This window comes from Bombyx mori, chromosome 5 (assembly GCF_030269925.1).
Source record: "Bombyx mori chromosome 5, ASM3026992v2".
Classification (NCBI taxonomy): domain Eukaryota; kingdom Metazoa; phylum Arthropoda; class Insecta; order Lepidoptera; family Bombycidae; genus Bombyx; species Bombyx mori.
In genome coordinates, this window is record NC_085111.1 from 9,578,642 (window position 1) to 9,605,714 (window position 27,073).

The window sequence follows — 27,073 nt, forward strand, 5'->3', positions numbered from 1 at the left end:
TCACGATTGACTTCCACGGTGAAGGAATAACATCGTGTAATAAAAATGAAACCCGTAAAATTATAATTTGCGTAATTACTGGTGGTAGGACCTCTTATGAGTCCGCGCGGGTGGGTACCACCACCCTGCCTATTTCTGCCGTGAAGCAGTAATGCGTTTCGGTTTGAAGGGTGGGACAGCCGTTGCAACTATACTTGAGACCTTAAAACTTATATCTCAAGGTGGGTGGCGCATTTACGTCGTAAATGTCTATGGGCTCCAGTAACCACTTAAAACCAAGTGGGCTGTGAGCTCGTCCACTCATCTAGCAATAAAAAAATAATAATAATTACAATCGAGGGCACACTAAAGCAGTATTAGAGACTGCCCTGTACGGCCATCTAGTTTGTGTATTATCTATGCCGGCCATAAAATAATGCACGAAAACCACCTCCACCGCTGAACTAGAAGTAATTCTTATATCGGTCACTCGCATTCGCACGAATACGCAAACCCACAAGTGTAGGACGACATTTGCAAATGATTATGCAAAGTTTTCGCTGCATTCGTGGTTTTCCAAGCTGTGTCGTGTTTTTTAACGGACATCAAAGCGCGCGAACCGCGATCCTTCGCGTAGTCTCCCACACATTCGTGTGACCAGTTGCGCCCACGATTGCGAAGGTAACGGACGTTTCGCCATTTTCATAGTTCGTGACGTCTACTGTGTAGCGTACCTTCATCATGGATTGGAACAACACCAAAGTGATGGAGTTCATTGAACTCCTGCAAAATGAATCGACCATATGGGACCCTCAAAAGAAATCCCATAAAAACAGAATGGCCGTTAATGACGCCTGGGAAAGAATGAAAAACTCTTTTTCTCTTCAATGTTCTATTGACGAATTAAAAAAGAAGAGAAATTCGTGAGACATTCGTAAACAAGTGTAGGAGGAAGCGCAAACGGGTTCGCAAATTGAATACCGAACCCATTTGCACAGCCGCTAAGTTTGCGAATGAATGTCTGACAGCCCTTCACATGCGCGCGAACATTCGTACAATGTAGGAATGTTTGCGCGCATGTGAGTGGCCGGCATTACTACAAGTTATTAATACAATACACTGTAACCGAACAATATTAGCACTTAAATACCTATGAGCCGTAACAGTAATGCCTTTCGGCTTGAAGGGTGGGGCAGCCGTTGTAACTATACTGAGACCTTAGAACTTATATCTCAATCTCTGTGTGGCGCATTTACGTTGTAGATGTCTATGGGTTCCAGTAACCACTTAACACAAGGTGGGCTGTGAGCTCGTCCACAAAAAAAAATGGAAACGAACTGCTGACAAACACACTGCCCGGTCTGGTTCCTGTATTTTTTGATTATAATAGTTATAAAATGTATGTCTGTATGTATAAAATGTATCTCTTTCATCTATTTAATTGCAATTGATATTAGGCAATTATCCACCAATTATCAATTCAGAATTCGATGTAAATACTATCACTACCAAATCAGAGGCTTTGATTAAATAATTTTGATTTTGATGAATATTGATGCGATTGGATTTACATATTTTATATGTTTTTCTTTTACCCGAAGTTGTGGTAATTTAAATGAAACTAGGGAAAAATAGAATAAAAGATATTTATTTATTTACGTAGGTATTCATTAATTATAAATAAGTTATTTCTTATTATAATAAATCGAGCTTACGTATCGACGCATTGGTATTCTAATAAACATACAGAACAAAATATTCTAAGATGAAACTAATTCCATTTTTCGATATTTCTTCCTGAGGGTAGACACGGGATCTTTGAAAAGTATGGGGTCGAGACGTAGTACCGATCGAAGCAGTGGCATATAACCCCAAGTTGTAGCAAATGTGTTCAAGCATGATTGTCGTTGAACAAAATGTTCAGGATCACTCCACAGCGACCTGAAAATAATATATATGTTTTTTTTTCCGTTTGAGACAAGAAACTTCTTCCCGACTTTGACTTTGACGTTTTGAAACTTTTCAATTTTCAATTTCAGAAAAAGTTCACTGGTGACTAAAAGACTCGTGGTACTAACCAGTTTGGACTTACAACTTACCCGTACTAAAGATAAAAAATTCTTATGGAACATCTTATGATAAAGAAAATTGGATATGTTTGAATGAAAATATTAATATTACTGATGAATGATGGGGAGACAGTAGTGGCTGTAGGGGCCCGAGGAGGCTGAAGACGAATACTCGGATCTTCTCGTTGTTCCAAATTATTTGTAAAACAGCAATTATTCCAATGCAATTCATATTCGAGCTCTTTTATCAATGCCGGCATTGTTATTCACATTATCGTTCATGTATGGTACCATACATGAAAGTACATTACTCAAGAATTTTTTGGACGCATCAGATGATTGGTCGAATATTTCACAGAGACGTTAAACAAAGTGAAAGGGATGGTGTAGCTTACTTGTGATGGAGGGGCGGCTTGTAGCGGCGGCGCTGAGCCAGCTTGAGCGGCGGGCGGCGCGTGGTGTGCGCCACGAGACAGTTGAGCAGGATGTCCTCACAGTTGTGCGCGCGCTGCACGACCTGCCGCAGCGCCGGCCCGCTCGCCGCGTACAACGCCAGCGTGGCGCGGTGCACTAGTGCCGCACCCGGCAGCACCATGGAGTACAGGCTGCCCCACCGACTGCTGTAACCCCATGACCCCTGAAACATTCCGAAACCTGTAATGTTGTCTCTTCGCTTCAAATTTGTATATCACTACATAGCATAAAACAAAGTCGCTTTCTCTGTCCCTATATCTACATGTATGCTTAAGCCTTTAAAACTACGCAACGGATTTTGATGCAGTTTTTTTTTTATAGATAGAGTGATTGAAGAGGAAGGTTTATATGTATAATAACATCCATTTAATAGTGGAGAAATCAATAATAAATTATAGTTTCCGAAGCGAAGCGAGGGCAGGTCGCTAGTTTATATATATATTTTTTTTTATTCGTTCGTTCACATTACATAAGTAAGTGATATTAATTACTTTATTTACCTTTGATTCGTCCCAAAAGTGAGTTCTAGCTGGATACCCAACAATACGTTCGGGGAATTGTTGCCATACGCGAAAAGCAAAATCCAATTCTTCAGCCAGAAGTGGAGCGTCGCCGTCTAATGAAAACACAGCTGCGGTCGGAACAGCCCACAATGGCTGCCATCGTGCAGAAACACCTTCACTAGATCAAAAACAAAATTTCAAAATTACTCCCTGATGAAACCTTCATATATTCGAAAGGATTGAATTTTTTTTCCCATGTCGGATTCAAGGATTTGCTCTAAGTTTTTAAAGTGTTATATACAAACCCGATATGGAGAATATTTTTTACTAAGCATTTATTTTTCTTGTTTTTGCTTTTGCCTTCGATCAAAAGTAACACTAAATACTAGTAATAGGGCAAATGGCGCAAACTATTAAAACTTTAAAATTCTTTATAATAGCCGGCAAACTTCTTGAGCATTTGTTGACGTAGTGGGGGTAAGTTCGCGCATGGTACACTCACGTGCAAAAACATTATTTACTCTGCGTCATAATGCAATTAAATTATTAAAATCAACATATGCATTTATTTATATATTTATTGGAACATCACCAAAAAATATAGGTTAATAATTGTAATAATTCAATCTTGGGGTAAAATAGATATTCCTTCTATTAAATCAAAACTAGACCTGTTGCCAGGTCTTGGTTCAGTTGAAGCGAAGCTGGTATTTGTATTTTTTTTTTCGTTATCATAATCTTGACCATCATCATCATCACTGTTTTCATCACCCGAGTCGCTATCATCGTGATGAGTCAACATAGGGCTCATCGGTGTAGTTTACAACTCGGTTGGTTCGGTCTTCTTTTTTGTCTATAATTAATTATTTTTGAAGATATTCGATTCGTAGTAATCGAATGTAACATTTTTCAATTACCAGCTTCCGATTATTTTCTGTTTTTTTTCCATCTGAAGCCTAGCTTTTTCATAATTCGTCGTAAACATCATTCCGAGCCATTAAAATTTATATCTTCTTTAAATTTTTCGAAGCGTTTCTACGGTACGGAGTTTCGCTGCTTGTTATGTAGTTATTATGATTACATCTTTTTATTACAGATTGAACGAAACTATCCATTCCGGTAACTTTCTTCTTCCCTGATCTTTTCTTAACCGGAGTCCGAAACACGGCGAGCAAGCCAGAGCCTTTAGCTTCGTTAATAATGCACCTAGCAGTACTCACTGATGTTTTTGTTACTTCCGAAATCTGTTTTACTTTTTCCATATCATTCTTCCCCTGTTTTATAATGAAGCAATATACGTCGTACACAATTTTTCTACCCTTTCTTTTGTATACTACACCAGTTTGTCGCGGCATAGTGTACTTTTTATAAAAAATCAACAAACATTCAACAAATAGCAATGGCAACAAAGTCAACAAGCAATTATAACAAATAACTTAACGATTAATAACGATAGACTTTTCACTCGAATATATTAAGTGTATAATCTATGCTTTTCACTGTACGCAAGCGTACTTTTGGGAGCAAGCGGAACGAGGGCGCGGTGCGGGGCGCAAGGTTCAACTGATCTACCAATAACGCGCTCGATACGATTTCCCCTGCCGTCGCGCCTCACCCTCACCACCAAAGTGATCTAAAATTCGGTTCTGCGCAGTCAAGGTCATTTGCTCAAGAAGTTTGCCGGTTACTATACCTATGAAATTACCGTTTAATATACAGAAACTTTGAGATTTTTTTTAAAGAATTCTTTATTTTTAACAATCTGTACGGTATCGATGCATTGATCATTTTTCAATTCCCTTCTTGAACTACTATTTTGGCCTTTTATACTTTAATATCTTTCGGGTATTGTACTTTTTGCTTGTCATGAAGTTCCAAATTTTGGAAAAGTGAAGTTTGTCGGCGCAAGGTCTGGTGAGTATAGTGGATGACGCAAAACCTTCTACTCTTGTAACTTAGAGACGGTCTGTTGTGCCATATAAGGTCAAGGGTTGTCGTGTAGGAAAAACAGGGACAGTATTATAAAATGGCAACGTAGGTCAAGACCTATTATTTGTGATTGTAGTAATTGGAATTAGTACGATCCAACCACAATTAACACAGGGTCCAAAATTGGAACACGAATAGTTTTATTATCAGTTCCGTTTGACAATCCTTTGATAGACCTCTTGAATCCTGACCTGGTGAGGAGGGTATTTCGACTAGAGGGCTGTTTGATGGACTGAAATGATTCAATTTGATCCGTCTGATTGGAATGTAGTAGTTGAACAAACTTTTATGCGTCAGTTTTTGCTTGAAAAATAATGGTGTGTGCATTTAACGTAACCTATTTCAAATATGCTTTAAAAATAGTAAACTAGTTTGTTAGGTATGGCCGTAGTTCCTGTATGTTTTATGAGATATTTCTCTCGAAATGATTTTTTAGCCCACAACGTGCCTTTTTATTCTTGTATGTATAATAATGCAAAGATGACAAAAAACTGCAGAAGTAACAAAAGCCGAAAAAAGTTGATTCAATAAAATTATGCATGGGATAAATGTCGAATAACGATTTATTCAATGACTATATAACCAAAAATCACGTACTAAAACCAAGCTATTTAAAAGACTGAGTCAATAAGGCCATTCTATCAATTTTGCTAATTTATTATTGGTTAAATTGATTGAGTTTACGTCATGATATCTACAGACCCCAGGTTAGCTGTGAACTCGTCTTATCATCTAAAGCAATAAAAATGTATTAAACTTACCCAGGGTAGTGAGTGGTAGCGTCGACAACTATTACTGGGAGTGGATCCCGGCTGTCTCCAGCCATACGTGACAAAGACTTCAGAGAAGGCGCAGCCCGTTCACTGTCCCATACTAGAACTACCTAGTATTATAAAATATAGCGATTTTATGCATACCCATAGTGGACTAAGAATTTATAACATTGATGAACAGCGCGTCTTTATTGGCATTAAAAAAAACAATATTTTTGTTTTAAGTTTTGTTGTGCTGTGAAAGCTTAAATATGTTTGATATTCTAATTAACCCGGCTCCTAATTCATATCCTGATTACTGGTCGTGGCATCCGTTACAAGTCCATCTGCCGATTCATAGTGTTAGTAGCTGATATTATCGGTACGCAAATGCTTGGCCTTGGCATAGTTGAAGTCAATGAGCGAATCAAAGTACTAGAGATCATTTGGGCCGTACCAGAATTCAACCTCACGTCTCAAGGCGGACGGCGACACTCACATCGTGGTGTTCATGAGCTGGGCAAGATAAATACGTAACATTTTTATAAAAGAACTAGCCGTACCCGTCCGCTTCGCTGGGCATTTAAAATTAACATTATTATTTCTCACCCCAACAAAGATTCTCATCATTAACGCCCTTGCAACTGGTGTAGGGAGTCTAACACTTATATAAATATTAGCATATCCATTAAGTACATGTATTTTCTACATGGATAACAAGTTTCAAGACAATCGGATGCATGATTCAGTAGTTATAACGGAACAACCGTAAAAACCACCGTAGATTTATATATTAGTATAGATTAGATATAAGGGATTATACTTACTTTCTCGCAAAACTCGCTACTGGCAATATTAGCAAGGAGTTTGTGTAAAGCTGGTGATGTTGCTTGAACATATAACAGTGCAGTAAAAGAATTACCAGGAGTGTGAGGAGGTGCCATCTGAGGTATTGATGGAACAGGAAGAGGGGCGAGGCTGGTAAAAGGAGCCGAGGGCGCTTCTAATACAGGAGATGAAATAGGGTAATGTGATCTAGAATCGCCATATGCAGCCAGTGTTCCGAGGGCTCCTGGTGAAGCATTCCAAATTAGAAGATCTCGTTGCTTTGAAACTCGATGAGCGAGAACACGTTCCAGTAAAATCTATAAATATATAATACATTTTTGAACTTATCAAAACGTTATGAGATTGAAATTTTCAAAATGCGTGAACCTGTAAATACCTCAATAGTTGTGAAGACGATTTTTTCAATTGATGAAAAATATTGCTCCCATAAAAACTGAGTTTGCTGTCTCAGTGCAAGGATGCGTTCCGGTGGTACTGAACGTACAAGCTCTGGAACCTGTTATTTTAAATTTTTGATTTATTAAAATTTGAGTTATTGACGCCGTAAAAAGTATTATACACATACCTATTTATATTTTATTATTAATTATTACTCTCTGTGGCACCGGATTCCATGGACATCACAACATGAATATTGTCACCTTCATTGGGGCATGAGGACAGACTTAACTGTATTGTAAGATAATGACAATATTTTGTGGCTATAGCAGGCTCATCCTAATGACAATGTCATTGGGTCAAAATGACCTGAGAAGTTTTTGTTACCTTACAGATGCCATACCTCTCAATAGCTGGAATTTATGACTTTCACTAAGCATTGTTTAGAAATATTCAGTTGTGCTGCGACCATGCTTGGAGCTAACTGTGACCAATGTTAAAAAAGGTAAATATGACTCATCCCCATACTAGGTGTAACAATTTTGCAACATTGTTTCCAAATATGGATTTTATGTTTTTTCATTGCTTTAAGTGTTGTTGCTCTACATTTTATGTTTGATTTATCGTTTCTTACTAATCTATTATCTTTTTATGGGTAGATCGAAAAAATGGACCGAGACGAAGGAGAACGAGAACGTATTTTATACATTTTTAAAGAATATGACTCGGATGTCATGTCATCTGATCAGGAGTCCGCTGATGTCAAGTCTGCACCATGACAACAGTGTTGATGATTCAACTGAAGAAAAGCAAAAGTTGGAAATCAATACGTATTACAACTCAACAAAATGTGGAGTGGATGTGGCTGATGAGTTGTACGCTACATAATATGACGTGTGTCGCAATTCAAAAAACTGATCTTTCACAGTTTTCTACGCCGTTTCGAACATGTTTGCTGTCAACGGATATCGAATTTTTTATAATATATCATTTATTATAATATATCGAATCAATAATGAGTCGAAAAACAATAAAAGCGATGACATTATCTGAAGAAACTAGGCCTTGCCCTTGTGAGTGATCATTTGAAAGTCCGCCAGAATGTGACAGGTTGGGCTCGAGAAATGCGAAAAAAATAGGACCATTTGCTAGCGAAGATTAGGAGGAGCCTCCAGTTTACAGACCCAATAGTCAAAGTATGTCCTGCGAAGAAAAACCGCAAAACAACCCACACATGTTATGGTTGCAACAAATTTATCTGACTTGAACATGTCGTACCTTTCGGCACCTAACCCATGCATCAGCTCGCTGAGTTTCTCGCCGGATCTTCTCAGCGGGTAGCGATTCCGATCCGGTAGTAGATTCATTCGCGAAGCAATTGCTTTTGAGTTGATAGGTCTCCTTCGGAGGCACTCGGGCGGTTGTTAGCAAATCCCACACCTCTTGGCTGAGCATTTGCTCGTCCACCTGTTCTGGTGAAACTGGAAAGGCCTTCGGGCCACCAGTAATCTTTCAATCATAAAAAAAAACCTTTCGGCAGTGTTTGCACTCACAACGGTTCTGATTAGTTTTAAGTAAGTTTTATCTGAATATATCGTAATTTAGTTTATAAAAAGTGCTATAAATAATTAAAGACTGTTAATTAATGCGAAGACATTCATGTGAGATTAGGCTAAGGAACACAAATTTTGTTGATTTTTACGTGTTTATGTTTTGGAAGGTTTAAAGATTTAATTACAATATTCTGCAATACAAATTATTGATTTATTTGCCAAACCACAAGACAATAAAGTAATTACCATAAAATAATAAATAATTATTGGAACATCTTAAGTCAAAATATCGGGTAGTTATGACCCACCCGTGTCCGTGTAGTCGTTTTTCACCCCCATGACGCCGGGTTAAGGAAATCCTGCATTTAAGTTATTGAACAAAATCTATCACCCACTTTACCCATGAATAAGATGATTAATTTCTATTTATGATTCAATCATTATCAATTTTTGGCTAAAATGACTGTGTATTTACCTGTAATAATAAGCGTTCGTCTGCCCAAATAACTGCACGCCTCCAATCTATTTTTTCATCAAAAGGTAATCTCCATCCATTACTTAGCAAAACTGGTATACATCCAGCTGCTAAGGCTTCAAGAAATCTGTAGGATCCTAATCGTCTTCCTCGTGCAACAATGCAAAAAGTTGAGTTAGCTAACAACTGCTCATAATCAAACCTGCAACATTTTATTTCTATTAAATTTCATGCACCAATAGTATCACATTTTTGCTGTTATTATAATTATGATCATTATTATGATTATGACAATTGTTTGTGTACACAGGCCTCGACCACCTTAGATAGGAAGGGAAGAATAGATATGGGCCTAAAGTGATTTGGAAGGGAAGGGTTAGGAATTTTAGATAAAGGAATAACATAGGCCTTACGCTACAATGACGGAAAAGAGCCTGAAGATAGGGAGAAATTTGTGATGTGCCATATAGCTGGCAGAAGATGATCCAGGATTGTGACGATCATACGGCGACTTATATTTTCACAACCCACGGCGTTCGATTTTATGGACAGGATAATATTTTTGATCTCATCTACAGCAAACGAAGAAAATTGTGTGAAAATGTTCAGTGAAGACAAACCATTCCGATTATTCAAGGTTCTTTCAAGGTCATTTCGTTTGATTATTGTGGTGTAGTAGAAGAGAAATGAAAGTTGATGTCATTCAAACTTATCAGAAAATCAGAGTAAGGCTGTATACCAATACCCAGAGTTCCAAGGCATTTCCAAATATTAGCAGATGAAGCGGAATTCATGTTTTCTAGAACGGGGCGTCGTTTAACGTTACGTATCATCTGATTGCACCGAATCCTCGACACCTTAAATTTAGTCCAGCTATCATCACACCGATTCCTCCTGAATTTTCGGAAAGCCCGATCCTGGCGCCTCATAGCCATCCGAATACTTTGACTCATCCAAAGAGCTGGAGCGCGCTTCAATTAAATTTTTCTGATAGGCGCATGAGTGTTGTAAAGCCCAAGGACGACTTCATTGAATATGTGAACCTTGTGAAATTCACTATCTGGTTTAGAATGAGCTTCCCTACACAGTGTTTCCTGATCTCTATGACATGATTTTTGTCCCCTAAATGGTAAAGTGCTCTATTGAAATATGATTTGTCAAGAGTCCTCTATGGCCCTGGCCTTGCTGATGTCCTTGGGCAACAGTGACTGTTCACTACCAGGTGAGCGATAATGGTAGTAATTAAGAAACAGTACATTGTAAAATGGCAAACACGCGGGATGAGATGTCCTACTTTTTTCCCGCGGTTCACATACTATTTCTTCTCTTACCAGGCCGAAAGTTCGTGGAGAATCAGGCCGGGGTCTAGGGGCGAAGCCCTGGCAGGGGGTAGGGGGGCGAAGCTCTGGCAGGGGGTAGGGGGGGCGGAGCCCCCCCATACTCATAAAAAAACAATTTAACTGTTATTTAATTTTTAAATAAACTGCTACTAATTGAATAAAAGCTGTCTGATGAACTCATCTTTGTTTAATTCTTCAATATTAAATTTTATTGCATTTTGTATATTTCACTTTTACACTAAACACAATATTGCAAATTACCCGAGCACAACAATGGCAGAGAATTTTAGGGGCGTGAGAGCAGACGTAAACACTAATGCACATGCGCACTTGTACCCATGGAGGAAAAGTTAGACTTTCTTCCCTGTACAGCGGGAGGAAAACCGAACTTTTTTTTTTTATTGCTAGATGAGTGGACGAGCTCACAGCCTACCTGGTGTTAAGTGGTTACTGGAGCCCATAGACATTTACGACGTAAATGCGCCACCCACCTTGAGATATAAGTTCTAAGGTCTCAAGTATAGTTACAACGGCTGTCCCACCCTTCAAACCGAAACGCATTACTGCTTCACGGCAGAAATAGGCAGGGTGGTGGTACCCACCCGCGCGGACTCACAAGAGGTCCTACCACCAGTAATTACGCAAATTATAATTGTGCGGGTTTCATTTATTACGTATTATCCGTTAGGCCACGACGACTTCTTTCAGCGTAGGTAGGAGAAAAAACAGTTTTCATTCACCATTTTCTATTCATACTGTAATTTTTTCCACTTTAAAATAATGTTAAGTACTTTAATTATGATAGACAGCTTGGTGCTTTTTTTTTTTTTTTTCCGGGCCGAGGGCCGAACCTCCTACGAGGTCCCCGCGCCTAGGGGGCGCGCGAGGTATGTGAGACTCAACGATCTGCAGGTGTTGAGAGCAGACCGCGGGCCCAAGGAATTTAGGGCCCACCCACTAAACGACTCCCCTGCACTCTTACGCCCGGCGTCCGATCTCCGTCCGGGGTCAAAACCCGGTCACAGTAGGGGGGTTCCCGCGGTCAACACTACAACCAGACACGCGGCGCCACCCCGAGGACGCCCGACCGACGGGTCGTCGAGGCGATAGTCGACGTCAGTCTCTGCGATACGGCGGCCCTTCAGGCCGCCCGGGCGATGCCGCTGGTGTTCCGGGATACCCCGCTGGGCCAGAACCAGCCTGCCGGGTCGGAACACGATACACCGCTGACCGGGTTGCTCTTCCACAGTATGTTCGGCGACGACAGCGACGACGAAAATGCGGACCGCATCGCAGTCCGCAGCCGCCGACGCGTCGTCCCGTCCTCCTGGTGCCAGCGCACTAGAGTGACGGTAGCGTGCGGCGCAGTCTCAGCCCCCTTAGGTCGCCCCGTGACCATCACCGGGAGGAGACTGCCTCCTCATAGGGGCCGGAGCTGGACAAACGCCCTCCTCCGACCCCCGGCTCGACGGCGGCGGCACGGCGCCGAGAGGGAGGAAGAGTTCTCCCTCTCCCGTTCCGCCGCCTTCTTCTGCGAGATGGTGGACTCGCATCGCCTGCCAGGACTCATCGCTGCCGAGCATCGCAGCCACGACGGTCGGAAGCGACAAGTCCGGTCCTATTTTTGCAACGAGGACGCGGCGCTGCTCCGCGAAAGCGGGGCAGCACGCGAGCGTGTGCTCCGCCGTGTCCTCGTTGCAGCCACTGCAATGGTGGCGCTTCGGCGTCGGCTCCCTCCGGGCGACGAGGTGCAGGTAGCGACCGAAACAGCCGTGTCCCGTGAGCACTTGCGTCGCTCGGAAGGTGAGACGTCCTCGGTCGCGATTCACCCAGTCCGAGAGGACCGGGCGGATCGCCTCGACGGTCCGTCGCCCGTAGGCGGGGTCCGCCAGGCGGCGAGACCACGCCTCGAGCACGGCACGCCGAGATTGAAGCTTCCGCGCTCGAACTTCCGCCGCGCCGGGACGCGGCTCCCCCCTGGAGCGGAGATCACATCGCCACGCGTAATCCGCAGCAAGCGCCTCCGCTTCCAGGTCCCAGGGAGGCGTCCCGGCGAGACAACTTGGTGCTGCCTTGACTTTGTGTTGTGTTTTGGTTGAGTTTATGTATTTAGAGTAAAAAAAATCATTCCCTTAAAATAATAAAGTCATTTCAAATTATATTAGTCTAGAAATTAGATACCTAGACAGTCTAAGAAACTTGCAATACTTTGATCAATTTTAGATTTTGTTTAAAGAATTCTTGAGACAAATCATATTTTTCTACAAATTATTAAAAATATGTTTTGACACATTAGTAATACGTCAGTGGTATTTTAACTTATAAATGTAAATTGTTCAAAATAATTATAAATATAATATACTAAAATGTTAATTTACTAAAATAATACTAGAATCATCAATCACCTTCGTGATTTTACAAATTCATGTTCAGTATTTATATTCTTCTGCCTATTTCGGCCATAAATGAATCATGTTCCAGTTTGAAGGTTTGATAGTAGTTATTTGAGAATTAAGTCTGTTAATAATATCATATCTATACTTCAAATAATTCTAAATGCACATAACATTTTAACAACACTAGCTACTAACAGACTAAAAAACCTTACTTGTCATATTCTTTATTGTCCTCTTCACATCTTTCATCTCTTAAATCTTTCCAAGATTTTCCATGACGGCAAGTGGTTACTAAGATCAAGTTATTTCCATCATGTAAATGCCACAAAGAATTACGGGTTTCACTACCAATACCATGTACATATCTTTTTCCTTTGAAGGCTACCAAATGCTTACGTTGAGCCGGAAATGGGTTGACAGTAGCAGCAGGTGGAACTCCTCCTTTCTCTGGATGTTCTTTATGAAATAATGGCAATGAAATGTCAAATCCCTCACGAAACATTATTTCGGAAGCACTTGCTCTGGCCAATATAGCTTCACCTGGGTCAAATCCCAAAGAATCTTCAGCATAGTCTGGCCAAGTGCCAGCATATAAATTAAATATGAGATGATTTCTACCATTTCTCCAATAAGGTAATCTCGATAGACGTGAAGCGACATCAGATACATGTTCTGATGACAAGGGGTCAGCATCCAGTGTATCAATAGCTGGCACAAATAAACATGCTTCATTTGGATCTCTAGTTACATATCTGGACTCTCTTATTACTGATAATACCTTCCTATATGAAGCACTGACAGTCCCATCACTTGGGTACACAAAAATTTTTGGATCACTTCCACATTTAGAAAAGTCGAAACATGTATCCATACGACAAGGCTGTGTTGCAGAAGCAGGATTGCGTTTTTGTCTAGATGGTTTAAGGTGCAGATCATCAAGTGTTGCAAAAGATGGCAATTCATTTAATTTCGATTTACAAGTGTCTGACTTGAAACTAGTATTTCCGTAGTAGCAATACAAAAGAAAAGCACAAGACATGAAAAGTAGTAGGTATCGTCGTTTCGCTTGCATTTCACAACCGTAGAAATAAATACCAAAATTTGTTTCACCCCAAACAAGTCTCAAACTGTTAAAAACTATTAAACGAATAAAATGAACCTACTATAAATACCTACCTACACCTACATATACATTAATAATATTTAGTTAGAAGTAGGTTTTAATGGCTTTTATGACCTGGTAACTAAGACCTTTAGGTCAAGTCTTATTTTAATTTTAATGATAACTTTTTTATATGAAATATATTATTATGAAATGAAATGAGATTAAATGGGATGAAGTATAATCTCAGTAAAATGGTGGTCATTTACTGAGACTTTTTGGAAGTTCCCATGAAACTACGTTCAGCAACTTTGTTTCATTTTCCCACATTTGTGCACTTTCACAGATATTAAACGGTTAATAAACCACCGTTAATACACATTTAAGCCTGAAGAAATACTAATTAGACAAAATAAAACAAAATCACACAACGTCACTCCTCGCGTTCCCGCCAAAAAGTCTTATATGAAGTAAAAAATTTTTAAGGGATTTTATGACCTGGTTACTAAGACCTTTAAGTCCATATAATCTTATTTTTATGAAAAATGATAATATGGAGTGAAATGAAATGAGATGAATGAAGATGATTAATTTGAGACATTAATCAACGGGATGAAATTAAATGAAATGGGATTAGATGATATGGGATGAAATGTAATCTCGGTAAAATGGTGGTCATTTACTGAGACTTTTTCAATTGACTTTTTGGAGGATCCCGAGAAGTTACGTCTAGCGGCTTTGTTTCATTTTTCCACGTTTGTGCACTTTCACAGATATTAAACAGTTAACAAACTACCGTTATTACACATTTAAACTTGAAGAAACACTAAATTGACAAAATAAAAGAAATCACACAACTCCACTCCTCGCGTTCCCGCCAAAAAAAAAGTCGGTACATACTATGTATGTACCTACCATAGATTATTCACTTATTATTATATAGGTTTCATACTTCAGTGATTTTTTTTTTATTGCTTAGATGGGTGGACGAGCTCACAGTCCACCTGGTGTTAAGTGGTTACTGGAGCCCACAGACATCCACAACGTAAATGCGCCACCTACCTTGAGATATAAGTTCTAAGGTCTCAAGTATAGTTACAACAGCTGCCCTACCCTTCAAACCGAAACGCATTACTGCTTCACGGCAGAAATAGGCAGGATGGTGGCACCTACCCGCACAGACTCACAAGAGGACAAGAGGTCCTACCACCAGTAAGATTTTAACCATTTCGTGCACTTTCAAATGTGACAAACTGTTTACCCGTTCATAATCTGTGCCTATTATGTTACTAATATTAAATGGGACTTTTTAACGGGAACGCGAGGAGGGAAGTTGTGTATTTTGTTCTAATTTGTCTATTTAGGGTTTCTTCAGGTTTTAGTGTGTAATAACGGTAGTTTATTAACTCCTTAGTATCTGTGAAAGTGCACAAATGTGGGAAAATCAAACAAAGCCACTGAACGTAACTTCTCGGGATCCTCCAAAAAGCTCACTGAAAAAGTCTCAGTAAATGACCACCATTATACTGAAATTATATCTCATCTATATCACCTCATCTCATTTCATTTCATTTCATTTCACTGCATATTATCATTTTTCATAAAAATAAGAACATAAATTAAAATAAGACTTGACCTAAAAGTCTTAGTTACCAGGTCATAAAATCCCATAATATGAAATGTATTATCTACCATTATCTATGGTCAATCGTGATTATTGCCCGTAGGAGGAACTTTGAGGTGTAAGTATTTTTACGCAATAAATTTATTAAAACTACGTTTAATGTGTTTAATGACCTAAAAGACTCGAAAAGAAAATAGGCAGAAAATAAATGACAAATTTGAGAGAAAATACTGTTTTGTCGCCACCCGGCGAAAGTCCAGCATCTAAGATGCCGCTACCGCCATTTTTGTTGCTCAGTAACGTGGAGCATTTAACTGCGATTTTTTGATTCAACAGACAAAAATCATAATCATTGCAAAATAATTATTAAAATTTGTTACCGAAATAAGTTTTAAGCGAAGACGAGTTTTCATTATTGTTAGTTTAAAATAGTACTTGGTTATTTTGCTGTATGTAGCGTCATCGGTTATCACCTATATTACTACCAGCTTATAAGTAAACTAAATGAAACTATGAACTCTTAAATGAGGAAAGAGCAAAAGAAAATTTAAAAATTTGGTATATCGTTCATTTTAGTTTCTTCAGAACAAATAGCATTCTTTTTTTCTAATCTAAATATTTCTTATATTTTTTGGCAAAGGGCTTGTCTCTCAGAGAAGAATAGATCGTAATACCAAACTAACCTTGCATTGACATATTATGATCAACAAATAATTAATGTAAAACGATTATGTGGCACTCATTAATTTGAAACTTTACAGTGGTGTTACCAATTCAGATAATTTCTTGGTCATAGTACTGCTATCCGTAGATGATGCACAGTTTAACAGATGATTTGTTTCATACCATTCAAAATATTCACAGTACAGCCAGGTACCATAAATGTACAAGAAATTATTTAAATGTTGGATCTTTAAATTTTTAGATGTCGTCCCGAGGTCGTGGTTATTATGGACGAGTGAGCTACAGTGGTGGTAGAGGTAGCGGATACAGAGGTTCTTATAGAGGCAGTAGCAATCGAGGCAGTTATGAAAGCCGTGGAGGCCGTGGTGGTGGCGCAAGCTATTCATCATACAATAATGATACTCGTTATAATAGCGGTGGAAGGAGTTACAACACCAGTCGTGACAGAGTAGATGAATCTTACAAAAAAACATATCGAAATGTAAGTTTTCTTAAAAAAACTTATTTGAATGCCAATGGGAACATTTCATAATGAATGTCTGTTTTAATAGGAAAGCTCTGTTAACTATTCAAACAGAGAGTATGGAGGTAGAGGAGGATCACCAGAAAGAAAAAGAATGAGGATGGAGGTAAATTTTAGTAAAGATTAAAATTGTAAAATTGATCACATATTTTTACTCATTTTAAAAGCCTGTTTGCTAGCTGCAATATGAAGCCCAAATGAATTGCAAAACTTAATAAATTATCAGCCAGCAGCTGTATTCCATGAGTATATTTGAAACACTGAAAGCATGTTAAGAAAAGAATATCTATCATGTAACATAAGTGGAGATAACCATTGAAGTTTAAATGTTAGAAACAAGATTGTTGTAAAAGACAAACTATAGACCAGAAGTAAGGAATAAAGAATATTATAAGTTTCTAAAATATGTAGATGAAATAGAGTTTTCAAATTTTAAGAATTCATGTATCTGGACTGTTTTCTACTTCATAGGAAAAATAAAACATAATAGCCACTGGCGGTTCAGGAATATAGCAAACACCAAAAATTCACAAATTGTTTTATTGGAGGTTTTAAATAAGTAATGGTATTCAAATGAAATGTGTAATATGCCAAAATGCCTTTTTATTGCAAACTTAATTCAATCTAATTTAAAGAAATTGTCAAAAATAATAATGAAATTTTGGCAATACATCAACTACAATGACTAGTGAAAAATAGTTTCATTTTGAACAGGGGCCAGTAGAAGGATCTTAAAAAAGTCATCATGAGAAGACTTTAAATTTTGTCACATTTTAATACTAAATTTAGTTTGTTCACAAAAAAAGAAAGATGAAGGGAACCATAGAGAGTTATGTACAGGGACCAGCCGAAAGACGTAGCCATGACGGCGGCGGCGGTCATTACGGCGGGTCCTACAGCTCAAGGCAGGAAAATTACGGAGGCGAAAGGAGGTCCTTCGGTGGGGATGAACGAAGACGATCGCCCGCCAGAGAAAGCTACCGCAAACCAAGCGGTATGGGCCCCCCGCGAGAGCCGCGCATCGGCACCCGCCCGCGCCGCCCCTTCCGTGGCCGCACTCTGCGCTCGCGAGCATCCTATCGCGGCACACCGCGCTCGCGTGCCTCCTTTACGAGGCGGTTCGCTGATAGAACCCTCAATTACAACCGTGCCTTTAGAAGCGTCAAGGGACGCAGGTAAATTGAAAAGATGATAAAAAATATATTTATTTAGAACGATAATGATGATCTGATAATGATCTATGAGCTCATCGATGAACTCGTGAATGAGATGAGTGCTTAGCGGCTGGATGATGATGATTGGTAACGGATGTAATACCATCATTAATGGGTGATAAATATTAAAATGCAAATATCACATCTGAAAAATAGCGAATGTGTATAAATTTTTCATCTACCATACATAAAATTTTACCAATAGGAATAAAAGAGATTTGTAACTGAATTTTAAACAAAGATACTATCTACTTCATCCTCCAATTCAAATAGCTTCATGTATGAGAATTATAAACCAGATATACATACTCAAAGTAAATATTATTTTTCCTCTCTTCAAATAGACTTCAAGAAGTTATTTATTTATTGAAGTGTGAAATATTTTTAAATATTTTCTCTGTACATGTTAAATACAAATTCATCAATGTGTCATCAAAACATCAAACAGTTCCATCAAATCCAAAGAAGAAGCATCCTCAACTGAAGAAGATTGGGATGCTGACGACAAAGAAGAAATAACTGAAGAAAAGAAAGAACCAAAAAATAAGTCACCAAAGGTAAGATTTTTTTAAAACCCACGTTTTAATGATAATTATCATGATATTTATACATAGATGGACAGACAGATGATAGTATACTTATAACACATTTAATGATAGGTAAAAAATACCATAGGTACATGATGGAAAAAAGTTAGATTTATTAGACACAATTCATGCTCCACCTTGTTAATATTGCTGTATGAAACAATAATTTCCTAAAAAATTTGTCACAATAAATTTGCAACAAAATAAAAAAAAGCCAACGCTCTGGTCAAATGTCGCATAGGCGCCAAACTCGCGCAGCCCTTTACTAACTACTGTAATAACAAAAAGTTATGAATTTTTATTGAAATTACCTATTCATTAAGCTAAGCTAATGGAGGTTGCACAATGCTAAAAAACTTAAAATAATGTTTTTATTATTTTGATTGACTTTATCATCATTAAAGATCATTAAATGCCAACGAAATGTCAAGCCATTATTTTGGGTAGTCTTCGTATTGTCCACCGCTGAACTACTACTCCCATCAGTAATCTATAATGGTACAGCGATTCTCCTAAGTTCGGTGGTTAAGAACCTACACCTTTATATAGGACTCGACTCGACTGGAGAGCTCAAGTATCTTACGCCAGCGTCGTAATTTGCTTGCACTGATGACTTTACATTCCTTCCTTATGTCTCCCTAACCTCATTCCTATCTAATTCCCTATTTTCAATGTCTTTACTCCAGCCGTGAGCGAGCCCTACGTTCCCTCCATAGCCTATTAATTTGTTGTCCCACACATAGCTCTACTTATGGTTCATAGCTCTTTCGTCGTGCAGTCTGTTCTGCTATGGAATGCGCTCCCTCTCGAGATTTTTTAGGGTAATCGAGGGGTGTTTTTAGTTGTTTGAATATCCCTTTCGGTTATCTGACGACATTGCTTTACTTGTGTCGCCATATCATTTCTCAAACAATCAACAAATTGACTAGTTGGCACGTCAATGGTTTGCTAAAAATTAATATAAGTGAGCATGTTTCCTTTTTATTTATGTTGACGGGTAGATGTAGAATGTTTATAGCCCACATTGAGTTAAGATTTACCCTAATTTACTGTAAATTCGGCAGACAAATTATTACACAACTTTCTTCCTTCATTATTTACAGGGAAAAAAACTGGCGATTACAATAGGCTACGAATAATAAAACTATAGAACAGTAAATCGCCTTCAATTGCACTTTAAATTATGGTTCCATTTACGCACACAAATAAAAGCAAATACAACGAACACTCACACTCTTTCATAAACAAACGCTTGCACGCGATTAGTCACGCCAAGGTCACGGTTCGCAAGCGCCACCCAGCGCACCCTTATGACGATGACGTTATGCAGTAGTAATGAATTCATGAAATATTTTCTCGTTTTTTTATTAAATGACTTTATTACTGCAATAAAAATAAATGCAGTTTATAAGTTAGTACATAAGATGAAAATATGATAATTAAACTTAAAATCAATACGACGACTACTACTAGTATATAAGGTGTAAGGCACACGACTTCCACTTTCAAGTATGTACATGGCCTCTTTTTGAAAGTGTATGCTGTACATTGTGCTATTTTTGCAATGCGTCCAATTTGTTTCATTTCTTTCCAAGCTAGCTTTCTATCACAAGCGGCTATCCATTTTTTAAGTGAAACTTCTGTAGAATCGTTGTAATGTGATTTCAAACTCGATGAAACGAAAAAATTAAACGTGAAGTTAAAATATCAATTCACAGAGGGCGTTACCTCATACTATAAAAGATGATTTACAATTATTTCTATTTAGTTTGCTATCAACAAATGTCGCTGCACGTAAATTCAACAATTCCTGAATCGCGATGACGAGATGTTACACATTTGATAGAGGTTCTCGTATTTCTCTTGCTAAATCATGCTTAGCCATGATACCGTGGTCATGCAGGCGGTTCCCCCAGGGTGAGGCTACTCCATTGCGCTGCGGAGTGGTTGGTGGTTGAACCTTGCGATTATTCTTATTTTTTCACTTCTACCGTGTGTGACTTGCACACACAATTTTTTTTTTACGTTAAATTTCATTTGTCGGTAATCTGCAGTAATAAAATCATTTGTTATCGCTGCATAATATCATAGTTATTACTTAAATAAAACCTATGTTTTATCTGAGCAGTATAAAGAACTACTACTGCATAGAAAACGTAATCGTACATAACAATATCGCATAACACTATCCATCATCAATAGTATAAAATTTTACGGTGTTTGTATACTTACTTATGAAAGATAATTCCACTGTTTTTCATATCTGTATGGCTTTTACACCATTGCACGACACACGATTGCATACTTGCAAAATTAAAAAGCGCAAAATAATAATTATCTGGTCAACCGAAAACTGACGCAACACGACCGCACGACACGAGTGCCACAGCGAACTGGCGCACCGTTCTGTAGCTATTTTAAGCCCCGCCCTTCGCGGTAGCTATTTACGTGGAACCCTTTTTTAAGCGTAATTACTTTTCTATAGTTTAATTATTCGTAGACAATAGGGATGTATCAAATCTATCATACTTGTCAGCCAAGTTTTTCATGGTTTGTGGATATTCATTAGAAGACTGTCATCAACCATATCAAGTTACTGCTACTTTTGTCCACATCATCTCTTTCTGGTAGTAGTACAAACTATCTTCATATATATTATTATATTCGTGACAGTAGCCATTTCTTCAATGGATAACAGTAAAGTATGCGTAAAAATCTGTAAGGGTTGATACCACAATTTTATTAATTTCTGTTGCGAAATAGTGCGTTCTAGTCAAAAGCGTATTATATATTACTATTGTGACTTCTAGATTATATCTCAATATTATGTAACACTCACTTTGTAATCTTTTAAAAGACTGTAACGTTGTCTGCCCATCTAAAGCAATTAAAATGCCTTGCTCTCGCTCTCAAATTTCTATCTTGTTGTAGTGTCATAGTATCATTCTTTCCACTAACAGTGGTAGGTTATGCAAATTGCTGGCAATCGTTGCGTTTTTGGGATGTGAGTAAGGGAACTTGCATCGAGAGTTGATTGTTGGAAGCTCACAAGTCCGAGATGATGAATAGTCGTATCTTTGACTTTAAATACTAACGACATTTCGATCGTCGCCACAATGAGATAACCGTTCACTCTTATGTAAATGTTACATTTTGTAGTTACCCATGCAATTGTTCTACTGGGGCCTCTTTAAAAGAATAGTAACATAAAGGTTATAAAATTTTTTTTATCCAATTTTAAAAGTTCAACTAATAAAATTGTTAACCCTGAGATCTAGGGTCAATGTGTATTGAACATATATATAGTTTATTTAGTCTTCCATTAGTCTTATGACCACAAGGGGTTAGGATAAAAAAATATTAGTATATAGTATAAATAGTAATAGTATAAATAATATTTTGATTATTGTAAGATATTATAATTTGTTTAAATCTATATCAATATTAACTACAGAAATAATAATAATAAAACTAGGAACAAAAGGCATGGTCATCCGGCCTTAAATTACGATTCCTTGTGTTATGCATACTAGAGACTATCCTAGATACATACTCGTATACGTTTAAATATATATATCGCTCATTTGGAGCGACAGTGACATAATTGCTAAAAAAATGTAAAATTTATTTAATTATACCACAAAAAAAATCATTTTTTCCACTTAGTTATGGTTTTATTATTTTATTAAAAAATTCGTCTCCTTTCAAGCCTAGACTTCAAACTACAAGAGTAAAATAATAGAGATAGTCATTAACTGTCAGAAATATTTAGAAACTTCATTAGTATTACGAAAACTGGCATAGTGTAAAATTTACAAATTTACAGTTGTGTCACAGTCGCTCCAAATGAGCGATATGTATATAGTCCTAATAAAGCTGTTCATTACATGGATGATGTGGGGCAACAGTCAGGGGCGCTAACTACAGGACCATCGAGTCAGTCAGAATAATTAAAAAAATATAATTTATTAACACAAAATTACAAAACTGAGTATGATTCAATTGTATTCAAAACAAAATAATGTAAACTAATCTAAATTGACTGCATACGGGAATTGTTAAAAATTATAAAGCTTATGGTGGGACTTGTGGGGATTTCTTGAAAGCATTTATTAATTTAAAACATTACTTATATATTCACACCTCATCCTACACTCATATGTGAGTCGTCTATTATCAAAGCCGGCAATCTGACTTTTGGACAATGATTGGTAAATCAGAAAAACGAATTATTGACTTTGTATTCCATTGGCAGTCACAAAACTCTTCGGAACGACATCTTATATAAATAACAGGTTAACTATTAACCTTTATTTAATGCAGGTTTTGAACTGTATTCTTTGAAGGAGACGATTATATTCAAATCAAAGTGAATTGACATATCAATAAAAAAAAATTGTCCAAATGCACAGATTGCCACCTTTGATAATAGACGACTCATGTGTAAAAACAGATTCAGTATAATAATTATTAAAGCTTTATTTATGCATTGATTATTCAAGGAACCCCTTCATTAAACAGCATCAATAACTGATGCTTTGTATGAGTGCAACTTTTTAATTACATATATACAGGTGGAGGCAGAAGATTCTGATGCTGAAGCTGCTGTTGTCGGTGGAGTTGCTGGTGATGATACAGATAAGGAGCCCGATGCCGCCTCCGATACTGCGACGCGGCCCTTTGTTAATCTTATGTGTGTTCACTGCAAAGAAAAATGCCCCACTTTTGCGGTAGGTATTCGTCGAAGTTGCAGTGAGTTATTAGTTTTAAATTATTCATAACAGCTGTCTTAATTATTATGCAATATATCAGTTACTATTTTAAAAAAAAACATGAATTTTATGATAGACTTTCCCACAGGCCACAATAACTGTTAGCATTTTCCCATAAATAATGCCGTTCGCACCCAATACAAACTGAACTCAAATAAGAGGGCTCCACGCCGCTGGAAAAAAAATTCATATAAAACCGTTTCCCGCTTTGGACGCATATGTTTCTCTATCTGATAATTTTGTTCACGAAGCTATTCGGATGGAAATGCACCTCATAGGCGAAGACGACTTTCTTCAATAATAGGCATTCACTTCACTTCCATTATAAATCGAACGATTTGTAGGGATCCAAAAATTTTATGTCCAGAGCAATGTCAATTTTATGTCAAGGTGTGTGTTATCAGAGCCATGGTGGTCATTTGCAATATTTTATTTCATATCTACTTAATGGGAACACTTCTACTTTACAATGCAATAAAAATCACATCTTGCTCAAAAACGAGTCGTTAAATTTTAGATAAAACGGTACACTCTTATTAAGACACCTCTTATATCTAAAATCTGCAATTATTACAGAGGTACACAAAACATTTGGTGTCAGTGAGACACCGCGCAGCGATGGGTGTGGTGGCACGGCGCCACAAGACTCAGCTGCTCCGCATGCGCGTGGCCCAACGCGTGGCTCAACGTGAACTGGAAGCAGCAGCAGGCGCTGATCTCGCCGAGCGCACGACATTCTGTCCCGTATGTCGCCTCAACCATCGCACCACGCGCGAGGCTCACAACCTCACCGATACTCATCGAGCTATGAAGCGCTTCCTTATGCCCTTCTGTCGAATTTGTCGCACTACATATCGTTCGCCTATGATCTATGAACATCATATATGTTCGCTCGAACATCTTAAGGTATGCTTGAATTTTCGCTTTATTGACAAAGTATTTGAGCTGATTTGTGTTTTTTTTAATCTTAGAATTAATTTTTAAAGAAAAAAGCAAACAAGTCTTTACGCCATGCGAGTCCAAAAGCTGAGGGTAGTGGTGATGAGGGCATGAATGTTGATTTGGATAATTTCATGACACTTGATTCTGTTGGTGATGTTGATGGTGAGTTCATTTAATGTTATGTTGGGTATATTTGGAAAATAAAACAAAAAATTTCGTAACAAGTATGACTCATTTTAGTGAAATAAAATTAATTAAAGTAAAGTCTTAATTTTTTTCAACTTCATTAAAGTTGTCTTATTTTATTTTTGTGAAACATACTTTATTTGTAGAAGTCGAGGATGATGACTCGGGAACAGAAAAAAAAGATGAAGGTAGTCCAAAAAAAACAAAAGCAGAAATTAACATTGGAAGTGAACACATTAAGAAGTTGGAGGTAAGATTTTTGTTTCTGTTATTATTTAGAATTTCTTTCGAAATATGGCCAGACAATAATCCTTGATTCGAAATTCAGAATGTTCTTATTGCAAGTTTTTAGAATGCTTAAGAGCTTATATTTTGAGTTTAACTCTTATGTTTGAGTTCAAAATAATTATAATGTAATTAAGTCCTAAAAAGTAATATTACTCCTTTTAAATAAGAACGAATATATAGTAAACGTATATAATACTTACTTTTTTAAATCTATGAACAGGTAGTATATTGTTGAAAACGCGCACATATCTTACATATTTCCTTATTTCGAGCCATCAGAATGTAAATTTCGCTCCTAGTACCTATTAACTCTACATGAATTTGTCAATATTATAATGCAGATTAAGTTTTCAAATAAAATGAGTTTTAAAATATTCAAATATTGTGTTCTGTTATATTATTTAGGTGTGGTGGTGTGAGCTTTGCCGCACATATCTAACGCGCGCCGAGACCGGTGGTGCCGAACTGACAGAGGTTGTGCGGCGCCACTGTCGACTTCGTCTCCATCTCGGGCGATATGTGCAGTACCGTGACACTCGCACGCTTCGGAAGCATGCTGAGCGCATTCATCGACAGCTTCATCAGCAGAAACGTATGTTGAGAATGTTCAATTTTAATTTGTTACAATAAAATATATACAATAAAAAGTAGCACAAAGTAGTTCCTCGCAATTACAGATTTCAACATTTAAATTTTTCATAAAAACCTCTAGTAGTCTCAGGGTGTTAATGCTGTACATTTTATATATGATTTATTAATAATATGTATAAAGCTATAAAGCTTTGAAATATAATAACCATATGTTGGTTTTTCAAAAATAGAAGATGTGGAAGAATCTGCAAATGATGTTGTTGCTAAAGGTAAAGAAGAAAAAGAGGAAACTATTGATGAAGTTAAGAAAAAACTGGACAATACTACTGAAACTTCAAATATGTCGGGTGAGGTCTTATTGCTTTACGAATACACAACTAAAATAATCTGATTTTGTAAAGATGAGAATGCAAATACTAAATTTGTAAAGATTAATATAAAATTATTTGACTTTAATAATATTGCGGTTTCAGCAAATGAAGACAAATTGTGGGCTGATGTTGATAAAGACATTGGAGAACTTCTTCGAGAAGTGGACCCACAAGGAAATGAAGGAACTGATGATGAAGAGGACCTAGACAGGTAATGCAATTTAAAAAATCTTAGAAAAAAGAAATAAATGTTAACAGATGAACCTCTCTTAAGCTTCTATAATAAACCATGTTCTTAGTGTGATTGTAAACATATAAACATAAATTATTAGCAGTTGATGGCATAAACTAAAATAGGTCACTTTTTTATTCATTAGAGCATATAATTATATTAACCCACAGGATAGTAAATTGGTGACAGTTGCCCATTCCTGTCCTTGGTGTTATAATGGTGTATATATTTGTATCAATTGTATCCCACAACACTGGTCACAATAATCTAATTATAATGTTTATTATTAGCGCCAAATACAAACAATAAGATATGAATCATAGAAAGCGCACAATGTAGTAAAAATATAGCTAATTTTATTCTTATCTCTTATTTATGTTCACAGATATGAAAAGTTCCGAAAAACCGATACCAAAAAAGCTAAGAATATTGAGAGTGAAAATAATGAATCCATTGTCTTGAATTCATCGGGTGAAAAGAAATCTGTTGAAGTTAATACTTCTGCTTAATAAGGGAGGGGTCACTATAAAACTAATACTAAAAAAACATAAGAGTGCAATGTGTCTTCAAATCACCTGAGAAAGAAATAAACTCAGGTTAATACAAAAAATGTCTCCGCTTATAATATTGCAAACCATAATTGCTGTCACGTTTTAGTCACGTTATAAAATACTATGAATATTCAGGTTTTTTAACTTCCTACACCCACTCCACAGCATATTTGTAAAAAATAATAATTCACTATTACTTATAAGAATGTAATTTTGTGCTACATACAAAACGATCTACAAGATCGTCAGTCTAAAAAAATAATGAAATTATGGTATAAAATACATTAAAAAATCCAAAATGTTTCTTTTTCCTCTTTGAGTATTATGCTGAAAGTGTATGCGTGTGATTTGGATGGTGAAAACTAACGCCTTATTCATATATAAATCAAAATTTTAACACACCTATATTTTTCGTGAGCTGTATCAACGCTACATATTATTATCACGCGGCCCGCACACACATAGACACCCTCCAATCTCTACAATCCCGCTTTTTGCAGGTTAGCCGTAGGAGCTCCGTGGTTCGTGAGAAACGTTGACCTACACGACGACTTGGGCCTCGAATCTATCCAGAAATACATGAAGTCAGCGTCGGAACGGTACTTCAATAAGGCTATGCGTCATGATAATCGCCTTATCGTTGCCGCCG

General features: G+C 37.4%; 2 protein-coding genes across 4 annotated transcripts; one reads left to right on the forward strand and one right to left on the reverse strand.

The window, feature by feature from the left end:
- Positions 1 to 1,611: 1,611 nt before the first annotated feature.
- Positions 1,612 to 13,986, reverse strand: LOC101736061 (exostosin-1). The gene is made up of 8 exons (XM_004930144.5): positions 12,970 to 13,986; positions 9,022 to 9,223; positions 6,992 to 7,111; positions 6,594 to 6,911; positions 5,776 to 5,897; positions 3,023 to 3,203; positions 2,444 to 2,685; positions 1,612 to 1,920 (listed from the first exon to the last, which is right to left on the reverse strand). Exons 1-8 carry the CDS (start codon positions 13,827 to 13,829, stop codon positions 1,740 to 1,742), a joined length of 2,226 nt encoding a protein of 741 aa, XP_004930201.1. The 5' UTR covers positions 13,830 to 13,986; the 3' UTR covers positions 1,612 to 1,739.
- A 1,176-nt stretch (positions 13,987 to 15,162) lies between these two features.
- On the forward strand, positions 15,163 to 26,723 carry LOC101735936 (zinc finger protein on ecdysone puffs). 3 transcript variants are annotated; one of them, XM_004930143.5, is made up of 13 exons: positions 15,163 to 15,601; positions 16,409 to 16,648; positions 16,719 to 16,796; positions 17,531 to 17,865; positions 18,353 to 18,461; positions 23,066 to 23,221; positions 23,840 to 24,169; positions 24,250 to 24,367; positions 24,538 to 24,641; positions 25,085 to 25,271; positions 25,501 to 25,617; positions 25,744 to 25,852; positions 26,259 to 26,723. In XM_004930143.5, the coding sequence occupies exons 2-13, from the start codon at positions 16,409 to 16,411 to the stop codon at positions 26,380 to 26,382; spliced, it is 2,007 nt and encodes a 668-aa protein (XP_004930200.1). In that variant the 5' UTR covers positions 15,163 to 15,601; the 3' UTR covers positions 26,383 to 26,723. The 3 variants fall into 3 exon arrangements, with proteins under 3 accessions (XP_004930200.1, XP_062524664.1, XP_021206199.1); XM_062668680.1 differs by having other exon boundaries at positions 15,594 to 15,900; XM_021350524.2 differs by lacking the exon at positions 15,163 to 15,601 and adding an exon at positions 15,606 to 16,041.
- The last annotated feature ends 350 nt before the right edge of the window (positions 26,724 to 27,073 follow it).

Excerpts from the sequence above, each read along its gene's own strand:
- LOC101736061 (XM_004930144.5), bottom strand. The coding sequence starts at position 13,829 with ATGCAAGCGAAACGACGATACCTACTACTTTTCATGTCTTGTGCTTTT. Across the intron at positions 6,912-6,991 it reads TCGTCTTCACAACTATTGAG|ATTTTACTGGAACGTGTTCT; the intron begins GTATTTACAGGT and ends ATATATTTATAG. Across the intron at positions 2,686-3,022 it reads ACTTTTGGGACGAATCAAAG|GGGTCATGGGGTTACAGCAG; the intron begins GTAAATAAAGTA and ends GGAATGTTTCAG.
- LOC101735936 (XM_004930143.5), top strand. The coding sequence starts at position 16,409 with ATGTCGTCCCGAGGTCGTGGTTATTATGGACGAGTGAGCTACAGTGGT. Across the intron at positions 25,618-25,743 it reads TGAAACTTCAAATATGTCGG|CAAATGAAGACAAATTGTGG; the intron begins GTGAGGTCTTAT and ends TTGCGGTTTCAG. Across the intron at positions 25,853-26,258 it reads GATGAAGAGGACCTAGACAG|ATATGAAAAGTTCCGAAAAA; the intron begins GTAATGCAATTT and ends TTATGTTCACAG.